Source organism: Salvelinus fontinalis, chromosome 36 (assembly GCF_029448725.1).
Source record: "Salvelinus fontinalis isolate EN_2023a chromosome 36, ASM2944872v1, whole genome shotgun sequence".
NCBI lineage: Eukaryota > Metazoa > Chordata > Actinopteri > Salmoniformes > Salmonidae > Salvelinus > Salvelinus fontinalis.
This window is the reverse complement of record NC_074700.1, coordinates 8,234,696-8,252,893: the sequence shown is the minus strand read 5'-3', so window position 1 is coordinate 8,252,893 and position 18,198 is coordinate 8,234,696. Positions and strand designations below refer to the sequence as shown.

Genomic DNA, 18,198 nt, shown 5'->3' with positions numbered 1-18,198 from the left:
GAAAAGATTTGGCATGGGTCCCCAGATCCTCAAAAAGTTCTACAGCTGCACCATCAAGAACATCCTGACTGGTTGCATCACCGCCTGGTGTGGCAACTGCTCGGCATCTGATCGTAAGGCTCTACAGAGGGTAGTGTGTACGGGGCAGCTTCCTGACATCCAGGTCCAATAAATGGTCAAAGACTCCAGTCACCCAAGTCATAGACTATTCTCTCTGCTACCGCACGACAACCGGTACCGGAGCACCAAGTCTGGAACCAAAAGGCTCCTTAACAGCTTCTACCCCCAAGCCATAAGACTGCAATTAATCAAATGGCTAACCAGAGTATTTACATTGACACCCCCTCTTTGTTTTTACACTGCTGCTATTTGCTGTTTATTAGTTACACATTGTCACTTTACAAATTACCTCGACTAACCTGTACCGCCGCACATTGACTCGGTACCGGTAACCCCTGTATATAGCCTCGTTATTGTTATGTAATTTTCTTGTGTTACTTTTTGATTTGATTTTATGATTTAAATTGAGTTAATTTAGTAAATAATAGCTATTTTCTTGAACTGCATTGTTGGTTAAGGGCTTGTAAGTAAGCCTTTCACAGTAAGGTCTACACTATTTGTATTCGGCACGTGATAAATAACATTTGATTTGAAAAGATTCAGCATGGGCCAGATGATCCTCAGAAAGTTCTACAGCTGCACCATTGAGAGCTTCTAGACTGTGTCGTGTCTTTGGCATCATTAAACTGAAGACTTATTTTTATAAAAAATGCTCTAATTATTATTAGGTGATTAAACTAACTTAATCATGTAACTGTAATTAACTAGGAAGTCAGGGCACCAAGGAAAATATTCAGATTACAAAGTTATAATTTTCCTAATATAACTTTCAGATATTTTAAAATCTGATCAATTTGTCTTCCAATTAATGAATTATTCTTTACCTCACGTTAGTCTCATTCCAAACGTCGTAAATTGTTGGTTATCTCCACGAACCCAGTCTTCACTATGAGTCATCCATACATCAATTGTCTTAAATAATTTATTTACTAACTAAATAATCACAGAAATGCACACAAACAAACAGTAGATAGTTACAAGGAAATGATAGTGGAGTTTCCCTAGTGGGATAAACCGGTATCTTGGTTGACAAAAAGGAAAGTGGGGGTCGACTGAGATAAAAGACACTACAAAGTGATAATTATAACAATTGAAATGCTAATCCTTTGCACATGAACGCTCACTCGTTCGGGAATAATTGCAATCAATATATATATATATATATATTTCAGTGTGTCGCCGTGATCCCTGTTGGAAAGTTTGTTTCTGTTGGAGAGTTTGTCCAACCTCTCTCTCTGCCGTGGTTAGAATGGATAGTTCAGAGTAACATTCAGCAATGTTGTTATATAATAGATGTTTCGGCGGTTTGTCAGTCTTCGAGTTCAATGATACCGAATTCCTAGCTGCAGACTAGTAATTAGTGTCAAATAATTGTTCTTATTCTGTCAGTTAGATAGTCTCAGAGTTTCACCACGTGGTATGGTTAAGAATTCACCAATGGGCTCAAACCTTAGCCCTCTCGTAATTGAGAGATGCATGGTCTGAAGATAAATTCCCAAGGTGGGGTTTATATTCGGAAGAGTAGAAAGGGGCGGTCCCATGACTCCAGATCAATGTCTGCGCTCATGGGGCGGGCCCATGACTTAATTAAACTCCAAAGGGAATTGGAGTTTCCATTAAACAGTCTAAAAGCACATTACATAATATCACAAATAGTTTCATCTTTACTCATTCATCCCATTCAACAATTAGATGCAAGCCCCACAACAGAGACTCTTGTATAAACAGGGTTATGGTAATGTGGCTGTATTGTCTCTCATGAGTTTCACAAAATTGTACCAAACGGACCAGTTCGTAGCTGGCTGCTTCACCGACCTTTTATACATTCTCCAGAACATGAATATTGTTCAGTTCTCAAGTTCTCTGAGGTGGAAGAAATTCCTTTGTTCTCTCTATGAAAATTCACTCTCTCTCTATACTGTCTGGCCATGAGGAAGAATCTCCTCCAGGAATTTATGACCTGCCTAACAGCAGCCTGGGTGTAGGAGAGAGAGAGAGAGAGAGAGAGGGGTGATGCAGAGAGAGGGGGATGGTGCTCGCTGTACCCAAAGAGGGCAACGTCATGACAACTGGCTGCGTCACCGCTTGGTATGGCAACTGCTTGGCATCCGAACGCAAGGCGCTACGGAGATTAGTGCGTACGGCCCAGTAGATAACTGGGGCCCGAGCTCGCTCCCTGCCATCCAGGACCTCTATACCAGGCGGTGTCAGAGGAACGTGGCCGAGTGAAGAGGTTTAGTGGTGGGGGTGCTGAGAAAATGTTTGTCGACTCCAGCCACCCAAGTCATACTGTTCTCTCTGCTACTGCACGGCAAGCGGTACCGATGCACCAATTCTGGATCCAATAGGACCCTGAAGTGTATAAAATGTGTGGAATTCTGAGGAAATTAAGTCAGAATACAGCGTAGACACAACTCCACCACATCTCCACCCCAAACAAATAATAGGTGAATAGCATGCTATTCTCATGCTTAGGTGTTCTATACAAGTTGTGTACACCTCTTCAAATGAAGTTTTACCTGTCAGGCACCAGAGTCCATTAGCTTGGCTCAATTTCACAGAGCACTCCAGGTGTCGCAGACCTGTCTGTACCTCGTCACCGCTTCTGAGACTTCACCATTGCCCTCTCTGACCCCTGCATCTGGTTTCTGTATAAATCCACCTGGGTGCTGTCTGTCTGCCATTCCACACGGTCATGCACACAGAGTAACAGGTGATGGAGGGGATATGTTGATTCAAGATAGATGACTCATCAAAATGATCCACTTTAATGGCGCGAGAGCACAGGAAGTTGTGCCAGAAAGGGCAAGGTGAAATTCAGTTGAGACAGACAACTGAGAACTGTCATGGTCTAGGCAATTTAAGGGCACTCTTTGAAGATGTTTTGATTGACTCAGTATTCAGACAAAACAAAGACCACAAATAACTGTAACATCAATGACAGACTGGATTATTTTGCTCTCTCCGTGCTCATTTCCGTCTACAGTGAGACAGAACACTGGAATAGAGGGCTGCATTCGGTCAGGCGGACAATTTGAGATGAAAAATTGATTTGTTTCGTAGGTTATTTGGAAACAGACATCTTTCTGATTTCTATGAGTTAGACTAAGCCTACTGATTGTATTGAAAGCACCTCTGACGCATTATTCACACCCTCTCAGCAATCCCTGCTTCAAGTTCAGTGGCCTCTCTTCTACTAGTTGGGTGTGCAAGATCAAGTGTGGTCTCAACAGAGGTGGCACCACAGGTTCAAAAGTGGTGTGTCAAAATGTATTTTATTTTCTGGGGCCTGGAGTTTTTCCAGATCTCATGACCTGGTCAGGCAAAACAGGTCCCAAATGGGCCCTATTTGTAGGCTATGACATGGTCCAACATTAAAGGGATACTTTGGGATGTTGGCAATAAGACCATTTATCTACCCTTTATCTCCTTCTCTGTGTGCAGTATGAAGTTAAGAAGTAGTTTTGCGAGCCAATGCTAACTAGCGTTAGCACAATTACTGGGAGTCTATGGTATCTGCTAGCCATTGGCCCAAAAATCTACTGGCCCAAACAGAATTTCTACTGTCCCGGACATGGTGTAGTTTTTAAATGTATTGGGGTCATTGCAGAGCCTATAGCCTGGCATGCTTTCTCATATTCAACCGTTAACAAGCTATATTTGGTAATTATGATATGTATTAAACATCAGTTTAATATAATTTAGCAATGTAAGTCATTACTCTATTCTTTAGAATTACATTTTTGTACATATTTCTTTCTAAAAATGAATATCTCAAAATAAGACTCTCCCCCTTAATTAAAAACATTTGCATTCCAAAATACAGTAGATATCGACCTGGCTACAGTAGGCTAGCCAAGACAAATGCTAACGTGTATTTTTGTAGCTTTCTTTTTGCGGACTATCAACAGTAGCCAGCATATTAATAGTATGTTCACTATTGAAGCTTAACTTTTGAAAAATCACTTTCCCTAAAATAAATAAGCTCAGCGAGTACGGTAGATTGATGGGCGCTTCTTTTAGCTCAGGACAACTCGCATGTGCTGTGTGAACGTAGCTATCAATTTCTGTACTGCTCGAGTGCTTGAGAAGAGTTGACTCGCGGGAGCATAGTGGTGCTTGAATGAACGGCCAATCATATTGCTCAAATACGAATAGGATTTTTTCTGCGTGTGGTCTTCAATGGTTTTCAATGGTAGAATGTGACAGAGTAGGTGAATGTTGAACCGGAATGCAAAACTGTGGCCCGGTTGGCGCTGCTGCTTTGAAAAGGGGTGTGAAAGGGGTGTGGCGGCGCCAAGCAAGATTGAAATGCACAGAGGAAAATCCTGTCTCGACACACATTTTCCAGCGGCTCTGGGTCTCAATGAAATAGAGTAGGTCTAGGCTGCCAATTCAATGGGTGGAGAATCACGTGGCATTTGGGCTTTCCAAAGAAATGATCTTAAATATGATTAGGCGATTGTTTACCACAGTGTCTGTAAATAAATATTGGTAATGGAAAGAAGTGGAGGGCGCTTAACCAAGGTGATTTGAGCTGCAATCAAAAATGTTATTATCATTGAAAAGGAAAAGGCGTAACGCACGCATAACATAGCCCTTTCCTGTTCAATAAATATTGATAACCTATTTATTTGTCTCTGCTTGCAAATCGTCCCACGCTAAAAGATGTGCTACATCCTATATGCAATACGTAGGTCAAGAGAAAGTGCAAGTGTTTGCTCTCATCATTCTTGCTACATCAAGTTCAGTAGCTTACCTCTCCTCTCCTAGTTGGGCATGCGTGTGGGGGGGGGTGCTACGCTAACATGGAATTGTTTTAAGATGGTCATACAATGGATTATTTACAATGGATCAATTTGATTTGGAATTGTAGGACCCCTTCTGGTTTCTTATATATATATATATTTAATTTGGCCTGCACTACTATAGCCCATAGAAACGCATTGAATAACACATTCATAATGGCAAAAAAAAGATCATAAATCATATGGAATAAGGTTTTCAAGTGTCTGTCCTATATTTAGGAGATGTAAGAAAGCTCTGGAAATATTTTTGTCTTTTAAACACATAAGCTGTGTTTGAATACTCATAAGAATCGCACTAACCATACTATTTGTGACGTAAATTGAGTATGTACAGTCATGGCAAAAACATTTGAGAATGACACAAATATTTATTTCCACAAAGTTTGCTGCTTCAGTGTCTTTAGATATTTTTGTCAGATGTTACTATGGAATACTGAAGTATAATTACAAGCATTTCATAAGTGTCAAATGACATGAAGTTGATGCAAAGAGTCAATATTTGCAGGGTTGACCCTTCTTTTACAATACCTCTGCAATCCGCCCTGGCATGCTGTGAATTAACTTCTGGGCCACATCCTGACTGATGGTAGCCCATTCTTGCATAATCAATTTGTCAGAATTTGTGGGGTTTTGTTTGTCCACCTGCCTCTTGAGGATTGACTACAAGTTCTCAATGGGATTAAGGTCTGTGGAGTTTCCTGGCCATGGACCCAAAATATCGATGTTTTGTTCCCCGAGCCACTTAGTTATGACTTTTGCCTTATGGCAAGGTGCTCCATCATGCTGGAAAAGGCATTGTTCGTCACCAAACTATTCCTGGATGGTTGGGAGAAGTTGCTCTCGGAGGATGTGTTGGTACCATTCTTTATTCATGGCTGTGTTCTTAGGCAAAATTGTGAGTGAGCCCACTCCCTTGGCTGAGAAGCAACCCCACACATGAATGGTCTCAGGATGCTTTACTGTTGGCATGACACAGGACTGATGGTAGCGCTCACCTTGTCTTCTCCGGACAAGCTTTTTTCCGGATGCCCCAAACAATCGGAAAGGGGATTCATCAGAGAAAATGACTTTACCCCAGTCCTCAGCAGTCCAATCCCTGTACCTTTTGCAGAATATTAGTCTGTCCCTGATGTTTTTCCTGGAGAGAAGTGGCTTCTTTGCTGCCCTTCTTGACACCAGGCCATCCTCCAAAAGTGTTCGCCTCACTGTGCGTGCAGATGCATTCACACCTGCCTGCTGCCATTCCTGAGCAAGCTCTGTACTAGTGGTGCCCCGATCCCACAGCTGAATCAACTTTAGGAGACGGTCCTGGCGCTTGCTGGACTTTCTTGGGCGCCTTGAAGCCTTCTTCACAACAATTGAACCGCTCTCCTTGAAGTTCTTGATGATCCGATAAATGGTTGATTTAGGTGCAATCTTACTGGCAGCAATATCCTTGCCTGTGAAGACCTTTTTGTGCAAAGCAATGATAACGGCACGTGTTTCCTTGCAGGTAACCATGTTTGACAGAGGAAGAACAATGATTCCAAGCACCACCCTCATTTTGAAGCTTCCAGTCTGTTATTCGAACTCAATCAGCATGACCGAGTGATCTCCAGCCTTGTCCTCGTCAACGCTCACACCTGTGTTAACGAGAGAATCACTGACATGATGTCAGCTTGTCCTTTAGTGGCAGGGCTGAAATGCAGTGAAAATGTTTTGGGGGGATTTCAGTTCATTTGCATGGCAAAGAGGGACTTTACAATTAATTGCAATTCATCTGATCACTCTTCATAACATTGGAGTATATGCAAATTGTCGTCATACAAACTGAGGCAGCAGACTTTGTGAAAATTAATATTTGTGTCATTCTCAAAACTTTTGGCCACAACTGTAGTATGATAATTGGTCATAGTATGGATATAGTTAGTATGCCAAAAGTTCCCGGATGTCGTGTACTAAATACGCCAAAATATGAAGTATAGAAGCAGTTATCACAACCGTCGTATGAATAATTGGACCAAGGCGCAGCGTGAGTAGAGTTCCACATTTTGACGATAGTGAGACTTCCAAAACAACAAAGATATAACGATCGTGAAATATGTAGCGCACATAGGCACTCATACAACACAATATCCCCCAAAGCAGGTGGGAAAAAGGACATACTAAGTATGATCCCCAATTAGAAGTAACGATTATCAGCTGCCTTCAATTGGGAAAAATACACACACACCAACATAGAAATATAATACCTAGAAACCCCCCTAGTCACGCCCTGACCTGACAGCAGTAGACACTATTTCGGCGTGACAGCAGTAGACACTATTTCTGTGCTTTTAGGGCCCATAATGCAGTTCTTCTGAATATGGCCGTGGCTTCACAACGTTTTCAGATTTGAAGAAAGTGGCGGAAAATATGCAGACAAAGTCCGACGAGACCGGATGCAAATGTTAAGAAAATGTTGAGGGAAGTAATAAAGTTACGTTGCACGTTAAGTTGGCTGACAATTTGTTAGCTGTGCTATCTTTATGAACCGTATAGCATTACAGCAGTATGTACCTGTATGTTAGCTAGTTACCTAACGTTAGTTGGCTACTAATACATCGAATTTGCCAGGCAGTATATTAACTATAATCTAACTAACTATCCAACATTTATTGACTTGATTATTCATGTCGTTCTTAGCCAAGTGGTATAGTCTTTGTGCGTTCTCAATGGACATTGTTAATTATGTCTAGTTACTCCGATTTCAGAGCACTCTCCTCTTAGTGTGCCAGAGTGCAGAATAACTGATGAATTTATGAACGCTCAACACCGTTTGAATATATGGCCGGTGTCAGTAAACGTTGGCAAAAAAAGCGTAATTCAGTACTCATCTATAAAACAAAAGCAATTTAGATCAAAAGAGTCCATATTAACAAAGGAAATTGAAGGACTAACAGTACAGTTAGATAGCAATAAAAACGGTACCATAGAGGCACAGAATAATTTAGAGGAAAAACAAAAAGAAATGGAGGAACTTATTCAAGAAAGATCCAGTGTAATATATTATAAAAATAAAGCAAACTGGATGGAATATGGGGAAAAATGCACCAAATTCTTTTTCAATCTTCAATATAGAAATGCTACCAAAAAAAATGTATTAAAACTTGTGACAAATGATGGAGTCACGCATGATTCACCAAATGATATTTTGAAAGAGGAAGTAAAGTACTTTAAGAATATGTTTTCGTTTCAGGCTCCTCCATCTCCACTAACTGAAACTAATTGTATGGATTTTTTTCCTATTAATAATGTAAAATTAACATCTGAACAGAAAGACTCATGTGAAGGGCAAATTACAGAGGAGGAACTGCTTGTTGCAATTGGGGCCTTTAAAGATGGGAAAACTCCAGGGCTGGATGGCATACCAGTGGAAGTATACAAAACGTTTTTTGATATACTCAAAGGACCATTATTAACTTGTTTTAACCACTCCTATATAAATGGTAGATTATCAGACACACAACAAGAAGGTCTGATATCGTTATTACTGAAACAGGACCCAAGTGGTATATATAAAGATCCAGTCCAATAAAAAAATTGGAGACCTCTTACACTTCAGTGTTGTGATGCAAAAATCCTAGCAAAATGCTTGGCGCATAGAATAAAAAAAGTTTTGTCAGATATTATTCATCCTAATCAGACAGGTTTTTTACATGGACGATACATTGGAGATAATATAAGGCAAGTACTGGAAACAATAGAACACTATGAGATATCGGGGACACCAGGCCTGGTTTTCATAGCTGATTTTGAAAATGCTTTTGATAAAGTACGACTGGAGTTTATATATAAATGCCTAGAATATTTCAATTTTGGGGAATCTCTTATAAAATGGGTTAAAATTATGTATAGTAACCCTAGGTGTAAAATAGTAAATAATGGCTACATCTCAGAAAGTTTTAAACTATCTAGAGGAGTAAAACAAGGTTGTCCACTATCGGCATATCTATTTATTATTGCCATCGAAATGTTAGCTGTTAAAATTAGATCAAACATTAATATTAAAGGATTAGAAATCCATGGCTTAAAAACTAAGGTGTCATTGTACGCTGATGATTCATGTTTTCTTTTAAAACCACAACTAGAGTCTCTCCAGGGCCTCATAGAGGATCTAGATACCTTTGCTATCCTCTCTGGATTAAAACCAAATTATGATAAATGTACCATATTACGTATTGGATCACTAAAAAATACACATTTTATATTGCCATGTAGTTTACCAATTAAATGGTCTGACGGAGATGTGGACATACTCGGTATAAAAATCCCAAAAGAAAGAAATGATCTCACTCCAATAAATTTTTATAGAAAGTTAGCAAAAATAGATAAGATCTTGCTACCATGGAAAGGAAAATACCTGTCTATTTGTGGAAAAATCACCCTAATTAACTCTTTAGTCATATCACAGTTTACCTATTTGCTTATGGTTTTGCCTACACCTAGTGACCTGTTTTTTAAATTATATGAACAAAAAATATTCAATTTTATTTGGAACGGCAAGCCAGATAAAATTAAAAGGGCCTATTTATATAACGAATATGAATTCGGAGGGCAGAAATTATTAAATATTAAAGCATTAGACCTCTCACTAAAGGCATCGGTCATACAAAAGTTATACTTAAATCCAAACTGGTTCTCTAGTAAACTGGTACGAATGTCTCATCCTATGTTCAAGAAGGGCCTTTTTCCCTTTATTCAGATTACACCTGCTCATTTTCGGTTGTTTGAAAAGGAAATGATCTCCAAAATATCCTTATTCTTTAAACAAGCCTTAGAAAGTTGGTTGCAATTTCAGTTTAATCCACCTGAAAGGACGGAACAAATAGTACAACAAATATTGTGGTTAAATTCAAATATAATAATTGATAAAAAAACTGTATTTATCGAAGAAATGTTTAAAAAAGGTATAATTTTTGTGAATGATATCATAAATAGGACTGGTGGAGTTATGTCACACATGCAGCTAACACAGACATATGGAAAAGTCTGCTCTACCCAAAATTACAACCAATTAATTGCAGCATTACCACAAAAATGGAAGAGGCAAGTAGAAGGGGAAAAAAGTAAGGAACTTGTATGTCGGCCCTGTATTAAAGAACAAAAATGGTTAAAGAAAAGTGTGATAAATAAAAACATATACCAATTTCATTTAAGGACCAAAAAACTAACAGCTGTGCCATACAAATTGCAAAATAGTTGGGAAGAGATTTTCGATGTACCCATTCCATGGCACATGGTTTATGAATTGATACGCAAAACAACGCCGGATTCAAAACTTCGAATTTTTCAATATAAATTACTGTACAAAATTCTTGCAACTAATAGAATGTTATATATATGGGGTATACAATCTTCCCAGCTCTGCAGATTCTGTTGTGAGGAGGCAGAGTCATTAGATCATTTATTTTGGTATTGTCCATATGTAGCTCGTTTTTGGTCACAGGTCCAGGAATGGCTGAAGAATTGCAACATTTGCCTAAAACTAACGCTACAGATAGCAATACTGGGGGATTTGAAAAGCCATAGTCAATCAATCAATAATATAATAATTATTTTGGCAAAGATGTTTATTTTTAATTTACAATCTGTAGAAGCTATGAGAATAGGAAGGTTCAGGTCTTTTGTGAAGCATCACAGCACAGTTGAGAAATGTATGGCAAATAGAAATCCGAAATGGATGATGTTGGAAGATAGATGGGAGGGGTTGGGTGGAGCTGAAGGGTGGGACTAATAACAAGATAAACAATATAGGGCATACGGGATCTGTGAAATGTGTATAGGTGCGGAGCTTTTGTGAAATAGCACAGTTACAAGTGGAAATAAAATTGGATGGACAACAGAAATAGAGGAAGGACTAAGAACAAATAAGAGAGAACTATTGTAAAGTGGACTGTGTCTGTAAGATAGGTATAAGATGTAGAAATTGAAGGTAAAAGCAGAAGTGTTTATAAGTTTACTCAAATTGGGGGATTGGTGGTAGGGTCGCGGGGAATAATAACAAAGGCATATTCTTTAAAAAAGTATGTATGTCTATATAGGTATGTGTATGTATATATGTGTATATGTATGCATACGTGTATGGATATATATATTTACCCCAAAAAAATATGGGGGAATGGAAATGATGCAGACAATTACATTGGAAGCAACATTCTTTCCGCAATACTAAGCTGATCCACCCCTAAATAAAAAAATAATAAAAAAAAGCGTAATTAAATTGTTGCCAGCAGCACAGTTACAGTCACCAACGCTCTGGATAACATGAAGACAGCCTAACCAGCTCTGCTAGGGCAAGTAAAATGGTCAGAGTGAGGTGTTTTCTCATTTGTCTGGAAATAGCTAGCAAACTAGATAACGTTAGCCAGTTAGCTTGGGTGCTTGACTGCCATTGTGAGGTCAGAACGCACGGATCAACCCTACTCTTCTGCCAGAGTGTCCAGTGACGCGCTCTGAAAGCTAAACACTCTGAATTTACGAATGGACAATCTAACAATGCTCTGGATTTAGGAACGCCCAGAGTGCACTCTGACACTTCAAATTGAATTCAAGAACACACCAGAAATCGTAAAATGTCTAGCTAGTAATTTGTTATGCTAACAAGCTAGCAAGAGGTTGCATAGCAACAGCATCAACTTCCGGTAGACAGGCGAAGTGCTAGTACACTCAACTGAAAGGATACCGTCCGGAGAACATCATCGTGTTCGTGAGAGTCTCCCCATAGTGAAGTCATATTAGTTTGTAGCTCAAACGTTTCAGATCCTACAGACAGAAGTTGGCTCATCAGCGTTACCCAACCACAGATGAGTCCTGTGACACTTGTGGGGGTCATAGAGCAGCAAAGCGGAGAACGCCATCATGTTCGTCTCCCCTTTCCATAGAGTCTAGGCCAAACCGTTTGGACGCTACAGACGTTATCGTGAGGAGACCGGTCTGACAGCTGTAGCTCGGCCACCTCCCACCGCAGATGCGGAAGGACATAGGCAGATGCGGTGGATTGAGACGCAGCCCAATGCAAAAAAACTGATATCTCTATCTTAAACTGACAGATTTTGATGGGGAATATTTTATTATGTTACTTAGATTGACAGGTGCACACGGGTGCGTCAATAGACTCTTAAATTAAATAGAGTAGGCACTGGACAGGTATCTTTCCAAGGAAATGTACTTCCTAAATATGATTAGGCTACAGTTTACTACATTGCCTGGAAATAAATATTAATCACCCATATTTGTGTCCGTCTGAATATCGCCCCGCTCCAAAAAAGGATATATGTAAAACGCAGCTCAAGAGAAAGTGTCGGCTCTCTCTCCAACTCAGCTCTCTTCAAACTACGTCTAGCATATTGGCTGATATAGCCCAGTAATACTCATAGCCTAATATAATGGGCAACGTGAGAATCGCTGGTAATTGAACCTATTTCTTAGGATATTTTTGCGGAGTGGGCAGGTCCAGTATAAAAACCTGCGAGAGAGGACAGGAGTGGGATGAAGAAATCAGTCCAGCACAGTCCTCTACACTGGAACATAAAATGCACTCACCTTCAGTCTCATGAAGTAACCGTTGTTGTCCACAACTGCCCATCAGCTCGTACTTGCTTTTCTCTTCTGGCTGAAAGACACAGTACACAGTAAATAAGATGCTGGTTTCTAAGTGGTAGCTTAGGCTACATCAAACTAAGGTCAAGCCTGGGGCTGGAATTAATTACAAAGATTTCAGTCCAAGTTGAGTAAATCAAAATTAAACCGCAGACAAATGCTAATCTCTATTTAACAGTTCACTGGGGGCACTCAAGTTAGATTCAGACTTGACTAATTTGAGTATACTGAAACCTCACAGACTTGTCTACTTAAATTGAAAAAAAGCATGTAGCCTGAAGCATCTCTTGTTCTTATTAAAGCTTATTCATGCCTTTCCAACTGAGTCAAGTGTTCCAGTGGTTTTGCTAGTCTCTGGTGTGAAAACATGGTGGAAAGGGGCAGCCTCATTGCCCTCTGTCTGACTGAAAAGTGGGATGTGACTGAGGTAACACTCTCACACAATGTGTTCTGCCCTACAGTACCACAACACTATGTTACACTGACTTCCATACTGCAGTGTACACCCTCTAAAGTATTCCTCTTTCTTTCATAGACATTGGCCTCGCAGGTATTTAATTATACGTTTGGACCATAGCAAGAAAACAATTGAAACAAGTGAGTGTGATGATCTTATTAAGAGGATTGAGTAAGCCCACTTCCTGATGCTCCACCTCTGAACTCTTCTCCAACGCCCGGCTCTCCATGATCTCATACTCGACTTTGTGCCTCTCCTCCTTACTCTTCTGCTTCTTGTCTGGTGGAAAGAGGAAAATAAAGTGCGATTGAGATGCGCAACAATACAACGGACTCCTATTACACTGCAGTAAAGCCTGTGAGGATAAGATCCCTATATCATGTTCTCCTTTTCGTCTACCACATGCTGTGAACTAATGCAGTCGAAGCGGCGTCTCTCGGTCCCCAAACACACATAACCTGTTTGATCCAAGGATGGGAAACGACTTGGAAGACAATTGCAAGGGACAGATTAATCATCGTCGTACAAGACCGCAACATGTCAGAGGACAGGATATAGCATTACATTGTTGACGTTGTCTAGAGCTCCCTAGTGTGGTTGGGATAAGTGCTGTATTACTCACGGGGATGGCTTTGTTACGAGCACAGCAGCCAACACAGTGGCCCTGATGTCATTTCCAGTGCAAATGGAAACATCCACAAAACCACATAGTCTAAATAACTGTCAGAGCGATGCTATACAATCTGGGGTCATGCTGGACAAATATGACAATTTTCATTTCAGTTTGTAATTTTCTTGTGTACCGTCACAGTCATGTAAAATGCCATTGTGTCACGCCCTGGCCTTAGTATTCTTTGTTTTCTTTATTATTTTAGTTAGGTCAGGGTGTGACATGGGGAATGTTTGTGTTTTGTTGGTTTTTGGGTGTTTTTTATGGTAAAGGGGTTGTTGTATAGTATATGGGTTTGTGTGGAGTACATGTGTCTAGTGTTGTCTATGTATGGTTAGTGGTCTAGGAGAGTCTATGGTTACCTGAATGAGTTCCCAATTAGAGACAGCTGATTTCGGTTGTCTCTGATTGGGAGCCTTATTTAGGGTAGCCATAGGCTCTCATTGGTTGTGGGTAATTGTCTATGTGATACGTTTGTAGCCAGTGTGTGCACATCGTTGTTTAGCTTCACGATCGTTTTCTTGTTTTGTTTAGTGTTTAAGTGTTTTTGTTTCGTTTGCCTTCTTCACCAATAAAAAGGAGATGGCTTATTTTCCTAAAGCTGCGTTTTGGTCCGTCAATCCTCCACACGATCGTGACAGAATTACCCACCATTATAGGACCAAGCGGCATGGAAAGCGGCAACAGGACCTACCTACACAAGATTCATGGACATGGGAGGAGATACTGGATGGTAAGGGGCCGTGGGCTCAACCGGGAGAATATCGCCTTCCTCGTGAAGAGCTGGAGGCAGCTAAAGCCGAGAGGAGGCGATATGAGGAGGCAGCACGGAGACAAGGCTGGAAACCCGTGAGTACAACCCAAAAATTTCTTGGGGGGGGGCCTTAAAGGGAGTGTGGCGAAGTCAGGTAGGAAACCTGCGCCTACTCCCTGTACTTACCGTGGAGAGCGAGAGTACGGGCAGACACCGTGTTACGCAGTAGAGCGCACGGTGTCTCCTGTACGCGTGCATAGCCCGGTTCGGTACATTTCAGCTCCACGTATCGGCCGGGCTAGACTGAGCGTTGAGCCGTATGTCATGAAGCCGGCCCAACGCATCTGGTCACCAGTGCGTCTCCTCGGGCCGGCGTACATGGCACCAGCCTTACGCATGGTGTCCCCGGTTCGCCTACATAGGCCGGTGCGGGTTATTCCACCTCCCCGCACTGGTTAGGCGACGGGGAGCATACAACCAGGTAAGGTTGGGCAGGCTCGGCGTTCAAGGGAGCCAGTACGCCTGCACGGTCCGGTATTTCCGGCGCCACCTCCCCGCCCCAACCCAGTACCACCAGTGCCTCCTCCACGCACTAGCTATATGGTGCGTGTCTCCAGCCCTTTACCACCAGTGTTTAAACCACGCACCAAGCCTCCTGTGTGTCCCCAGAGTCCTGTGCGTCCTGTTGCTGCTCCCCGCACTAGCCCTGAGATGCGTGTCCCCAGCCCGGTGCCACCAGTCCCGGCACCACGCACCAGGCCTACAGTGCGCCTCAGCCGGCAGGAGTCTGCCGTCTGCACAGCGATGACTGAACTGCCCGTCTCCCCAGCGCCATCTGAGCCATCCGTCTCCCCAGCGCCATCTGAGCCATCCGTCTCCCCAGCGCCATCTGAGCCATCCGTCTGCCATGAGCCTGCAAAGCCGCCCGTCTGCCATGAGCCTGCAAAGCTGCCCGTCTGCCATGAGCCCACTGAGCCGCCAGCCAGACAGGAGCCGCTAGAGCCGCCAGCCAGACAGGAGCCGCTAGAGCCGCCAGCCAGACAGGATCTGCCAGAGCCGCCAACCAGACAGGATCTGCCAGAGCCGCCAACCAGACAGGATCTGCCAGAGCCGCCAACCAGACAGGATCTGCCAGAGCCGCCAACCAGACAGGATCTGCCAGAGCCGCCAACCAGACAGGAGCAGCCAGATCAGTCAGCCAGCCATGAGCAGCCAGATCCGTCAGCCAGCCATGAGCAGCCAGATCCGTCAGCTAGCCATGAGCAGCCAGATCCGTCAGCTAGCCATGAGCAGCCAGATCCGTCAGCTAGCCATGAGCAGCCAGATCCGTCAGCTAGCCATGAGCAGCCAGATCCGTCAGCTAGCCATGAGCAGCCAGATCCGTCAGCTAGCCATGAGCAGCCAGATCCGTCAGCTAGCCATGAGCAGCCAGATCCGTCAGCTAGCCATGAGCAGCCAGATCCGTCAGCTAGCCATGAGCAGCCAGATCCGTCAGCTAGCCATGAGCAGCCAGATCCGTCAGCCAGCCATGAGCAGCCAGATCAGTCAGCCAGCCATGAGCAGTCAGATCCGTCAGCCAGCCATGAGCAGTCAGATCCGTCAGCCAGCCATGAGCAGCCAGATCCGTCAGCCAGCCATGAGCAGCCAGATCCGTCAGCCAGCCATGAGCAGCCAGATCCGTCAGCCAGCCATGAGCAGCCAGATCAGTCAGCCAGCCATGAGCAGCCAGATCCGTTAGCCAGCCATGAGCAGCCAGATCTGTCAGCCAGCCATGGGCCGTCCCTCAGTCTGGAGCTGCAGTCCCTCAGTCCGGAGCTGCAGTCCCTCAGTCCGGAGCTGCAGTCCCTCAGTCCGGAGCTGCCATTCCTCAGTCCGGAGCTGCCATTCCTCAGTCCGGAGCTGCCCCTTACCCTGGTGCTGCCCCTTACCCTGGTGCTGCCCCTTACCCTGGTACTGCCCCTTACCCTGGTACTGCCCCTGACCCTGGTACTGCCCCTTACCCTGGTACTGGCCCTTAGTCCGGAGCTGTCCCTTAGTCCGGAACTGCCCCTTAATGCAATGGGGTTAATGTGGAGAGGGGTCATTTTGAAGAAGCTAAGGAGGTGGTTAGGGACTGTGGTGACGTGGGGACCACGACCAGAGCCGGAGCCGCCACCATGGATGGAAGCCCACCCAGACCCTCCCCTAGACTGTGTAATGGTGCGCCCGGAGTTCGCACCTTAAGGGGGGGGTTATGTCACGCCCTGGCCTTAGTATTCTTTGTTTTCTTTATTATTTTAGTTAGGTCAGGGTGTGACATGGGGAATGTTTGTGTTTTGTTGGTTTTGGGTGTTTTTTATGGTAAAGGGGTTGTTGTATAGTATATGGGTTTGTGTGGAGTACATGTGTCTAGTGTTGTCTATGTATGGTTAGTGGTCTAGGAGAGTCTATGGTTACCTGAATGAGTTCCCAATTAGAGACAGCTGATTTCGGTTGTCTCTGATTGGGAGCCTTATTTAGGGTAGCCATAGGCTCTCATTGGTTGTGGGTAATTGTCTATGTGATACGTTTGTAGCCAGTGTGTGCACATCGTTGTTTAGCTTCACGATCGTTTTCTTGTTTTGTTTAGTGTTTAAGTGTTTTTGTTTCGATTGCCTTCTTCACCAATAAAAAGGAGATGGCTTATTTTCCTAAAGCTGCGTTTTGGTCCGTCAATCCTCCACACGATCGTGACACATTGTATCTAGTCACATTTTGTTTCATACTGCAGCAGCTGGTTGAGCTTCTCTGCATCTATCCCAACCTTCAAAGCAGCTCAATCACAAAATGAATACAGCATGAAGAGAACATAGAGGCATCACCAGCTTGCAGAGGGAGGAGAAATAGTCCCCCCCAAAAATACAGAGGAAACGAAGAAGAAAGGATATTTTTTAAATTAAAGTCAAAGAAAAGAACAGGGAGGAAAACATTAAAGAAACAGTTTGAGGGGCGCGGATGAGAAGGAAGGAAGGAGGGAGGAAGCCAGGAAAAAGGCTGACTTCGTTTGTTAGCATGAAATTCATTCCATGAAGAGAGAAGAAGAATAAATCAGAAGTGGGCGTTCTCTTACCTTCAACCGATACTGAATGATCTTTCACCTCCAGACATGGAAGGTCTCCATCTTGGAGTGTAGGGCCCAGCAGTTGCACTTCAATAGGCTGCTCTTCGTTAGATGTCTTTTCACAGTCCACACTGTTCTTCAAGGGCTCAGAGGGTAGTGGCTGTCCAAAACATACACCACTGTGGTGCATTTGACCAACCTGAAGGACAAAGCTGTTCCGGGGAAATGCTGCTGTCCCCCAAGGAGGCAGATGGCATTCCTCCCCTTTCTTGCACTTGAAGCAGTTTTCGTAAATGATAGTCTCCTTGTCCCCTGGTCTTGCTGAGTTCAGATCACAGTTGATAACAGGTTGTTGGGATCTAAGCTCACGTCCCAAAGCAGAAGCCATTGACTCATAAAGATTCAGTTCGTTTGTCTTTGTACCTGGCTCTCCGGATGTGCCGCCATAGCCTAATAGGTCTGCTAAGAGGTCAGCTAATTTCCCCTTGCCTTTCTTCTGTAGAGCTGCTGATCCCTCATCCCTCATCTTTAGCTTCTCAGAGCGGTGATTGGTCACTGAGGCAGGTGAGGACGTGGTCTCTGTAGTTTTCCTCAGTGCGTCAACCTTGATATATTCTGAGGAGCTGTTGTTGGGTCTGCACGGGCACTTATCAATACTTTCACCTGCTGGATTTTCAAAATGGGAGGTTC

General features: G+C 43.1%; 1 protein-coding gene across 5 annotated transcripts in view; it reads right to left on the bottom strand.

Annotated features, from left to right (window-relative positions):
- The window catches only part of LOC129835155 (protein Dok-7-like), a 51,076-nt gene that overhangs the window by 12,922 nt on the left and 19,956 nt on the right, over positions 1-18,198 (bottom strand). For 2 of the 5 annotated variants that reach the window (XM_055900572.1, XM_055900574.1), the window contains exons 9-11: positions 17,518-18,174; positions 13,187-13,284; positions 12,492-12,561 (exon numbers count right to left, since the gene is read on the bottom strand). In XM_055900572.1, coding sequence (XP_055756547.1) covers positions 12,492-12,561; positions 13,187-13,284; positions 17,518-18,174 — 825 coding nt within the window. The remainder of the gene's footprint in view (positions 1-12,491; positions 12,562-13,186; positions 13,285-17,517; positions 18,175-18,198) is intronic. The other 3 variants (XM_055900573.1, XM_055900575.1, XM_055900576.1) reach the window with 3 other exon arrangements.